This window comes from Pteropus vampyrus, unplaced genomic scaffold, assembly GCF_000151845.1.
Source record: "Pteropus vampyrus isolate Shadow unplaced genomic scaffold, Pvam_2.0 Scaffold67, whole genome shotgun sequence".
In the NCBI taxonomy this organism is placed as follows: Eukaryota; Metazoa; Chordata; class Mammalia; order Chiroptera; family Pteropodidae; genus Pteropus; species Pteropus vampyrus.
In genome coordinates, this window is record NW_011888848.1 from 478,483 (window position 1) to 481,934 (window position 3,452).

The window sequence follows — 3,452 nt, forward strand, 5'->3', positions numbered from 1 at the left end:
CTCTCTTTCTAAATGAACTTTTCAGAGCTCAGGTTATGTTACACTAACTAATATCCTGAGAATTGGAAAATAGCACTTTCAAACACCCTCAGCACTAACCTGAAGCTGCACAGCTTTTTTTGTCCAGTTGTAGATCATAGCCAGGGTGGCAACCACATTCCCAAGATACTGGGCTGAGAGGGATGCAGAGCTGGCTACATCCACCATTATCAGGTGATGAACAGCCTACAAAAACAAACAAACAAAACAATGGCTTGGTAATGATGCTATGTCAATCAAAAATGTAACAATTTCTCATCAAAATATTGAAGGGAGCCAAGGACACGTTAATTTTTCAAACCATTTTCACAATCATTCATACTGCTGCAATCAAGTTTATTTTTCAGAGATTAGAAGCAAAATGTCACCATATTCCACTTCCCTATAATCCGATATCTTGAATGTTAATCCTACATATCCCAATGGCCCTTGTCTTCTTGTTCTACCACGGAGCTCAAGAACAAGTACACTGGTAGCTGGCTGGAATATGAAATACATTTTGATGAGTTTGGCAGCTCTAACTCTTCCTAATGAGTAATATATATTTTTTCTCTCTCACATTTTTGGCCTCTTGACTTCTTTTGCTTTATTTAAAAAAAAAAAAAAAAGTCATATGTAACTCTTCTGACAATTATGAGTTACATCCAGTCCTATATATGCTTAAGTCTATGAAGATAAAAGTAGAGAGGTACTTATAGGTGCAAGAAACAGGCTAAGCACATTGCATCCACCATCTGTTTAATCCTGGCCACAAACCCAAGAGGCAGGTATTGTTAACCTCTACAGATAAGGAAATTGACATCAAGAGAGGGCTAGTTTGAAATAACATTGGTAGTAACCGATTGTGCTACCTCTGGCTGTCTAATTTCAAAATCCTTGTTCATAACCACTATACTTGCTATATAAAACCAAAACAAAACAAAAAAAATCTTACTTAAATCTATGTTAATCCATTGAATAAATATCTTCCAGTGTATAATATTGGATAATCTATTTTCTTTTGCCAATAAGATGGAATTTTTACTATCACTTAGAAAATGAATATTTCCAAACAAACAAAAGGTAAATAAACTTACCACTACATGTCTTTCCATCTGTCCCAAGCACTGAACCTTCAGGACAGAAACATATGGGACCATCTGAAGTCAGAACGCACTCATGGCTGCATTCAGATGCATTGCTTGGACAGGAAATTAATTCTAATTAACAAAGAATAAGGTCACGGTTAGTGTTAAATCAGATTTATGGAAATTTAGTAAAATCAATTGCTAATAAAATTGCCATCCTGTAAAGAGTAAGTTAAATAAAGATCAAATATTTATGAATTGCTATGGTAACGGAGATGTTAAAAGAAAAAATTTCAAATTGAAAAAATTTAAAGCAAAACTTCTGATTATAGAAGATGAGTTTACTTTCCTCTAAATTTCTTTTATGTCAAATAATATTTTTAAAAGTTATTAGTTATCAAAATCCCAAAATATTTTAAATGGAACTTGTGCAAATGATTCTCAAGTTCATCTGGAAAACAAATTGTATGTGTAGGGAAAACCAAGAAAACTGTAAGACTGTGTTAGGTATAGAATGAAGTGAGAGACTCTTAGCAAATATTAAAATGTATCATAAAGGTATAATAATTAAGAGAGTGGGTAATGAGTGAGGAAATAGACAGAGAGGATAACAGAACCAGATAGAAAGCTCATTTTAGAAAATATTCAAGTACATGTAAGAATATAGCATATCAGTAAGGTATTTTAAATCATTGAGCATGCGAAAAATAATTCAATAAATGGTCGAGAAATAACTGAGTAATGATTTGGAGTAAAAGTTAAATTCCTACCCTATAACATATATCAAAATAAATTCCAAGTACATCAAAGATTAAAATGTAAAATATATACCACAGACGTTCTAGAAGTTTTGGCAATCAAATGAGATTATGTGTGTCATGCTTGGCACATCATAGACTCTATAATACATTAGCACTATGCACTTAAGTATATTTGCCAACAGGCACACCACATGGTTTTAGAAGAAGGTCAAGTTCCATAGACAAGCACCAAAGTAATAGGTAATGTCCAAGAAATTCATTATCATCTATTCATTTAATGTGCCTGATTTCATAAGCATATATGATATCCAGACATCCAGACTGACTTATTCTCCATCATCTCTGAAGCAGGACTAGACAATATACATTATTTACATTCCTACTTAGCTCTTTCCTTTCTACTTAGCTATACTAGTAGATTTGATAAAAATTCTATAAGAAGGTATCTGAGTATGTAATCCTAAATTTGAGTTGAGAATATAAACTCATAATGTGCTTCTTTTAAATAGTGTATTCCTAGCTCTGATACCTTAAAAGACCTAGAAACAATGACTAGTTAGTAGCAGATTATGTTCTGTAAATACAGTTTCTCATCAAAAGGAAGAAATGCTCCTTGAGAGACTGCAAATTCCAGGTCAAGAATGTAGAATGTACAAGACAAGCCTGGAAAATATGTGCTACAGTTAACAAGAAAATTATCAAAAACAGAGGCTCCCACTGGCCAGAGGAGATGGTTTGCTCATTGGTAAGGATAACAACCGTAGTGGGTGGAAACATATCAAAAATGTTAAATATCCAACATTTATCCTGCCTTAACTATAAGAATTATATCTTGAAGTAACCAAATAGCTAATGAGAGAAAGTTTTCTTTACAAAGGTATTTCAGTTAATAATTAAAGGAAATACTAGAACTAGACATCACCATTTGAAAACCTTGAGGAAATAATGAATCTAGGAAAGGATCAATAATGGCTGCTACAACCATTTCCTGACAGATGACTGGGCTCTTTCTTGCCCCAGCCATCTTGGCAGCTTCAAGGTGTGTTTAGTTGGTGGCAGTCTTATACCGCAAGAGGGAAGATGGTAGCTGAAAAGAAGACAGAAAAGTCACTAGAGTCAACTCTGGACTCCAATTCATTACGAAAAGTGGAAAGTAAGTGCTGCATGTACAAGTAGACTCTAAAAATGATCAGACAGGGCAAAAGGAAACTGGCCATCTTTGTCAGCAACTGCCCAGCCTTTTGGCAATCTGAAATACAGTACTATACCATATTGGCTAAAACTGATGACCATCACAACAATGACAATCATACTGAATTGGACACAGAATTGGAAAATACCACAGAACATGCACACAGGTGATTCTATATCATTAGAAATGTGCCAGAACAGATTGGTGAAAAGTAAATTATGAAAAATTTTTCTTTAGTAAAACAAGTCAGAGCTTGTTTCTTAAAAAGAAAAAGAGAAAACAAAAAAGAAAAACTATTAGGGAAGTTTATAACGTGACTCTTGATGGAACTATAACCACACCTATGAAGTATTCTCGCCAAAAACGTCAAAGCCAAGTCTAATCAAGTCTTTA

The 3,452-nt window shown here is 33.9% G+C and overlaps 1 protein-coding gene across 1 annotated transcript in view; it reads right to left on the reverse strand.

Moving 5' to 3' along the window:
• EGF (epidermal growth factor) overlaps positions 1-3,452 on the reverse strand; it is an 85,581-nt gene that overhangs the window by 40,623 nt on the left and 41,506 nt on the right. The window contains 2 exon segments of the mRNA XM_011361527.1: positions 49-225; positions 1,116-1,238. Coding sequence (XP_011359829.1) covers positions 49-225; positions 1,116-1,238 — 300 coding nt within the window.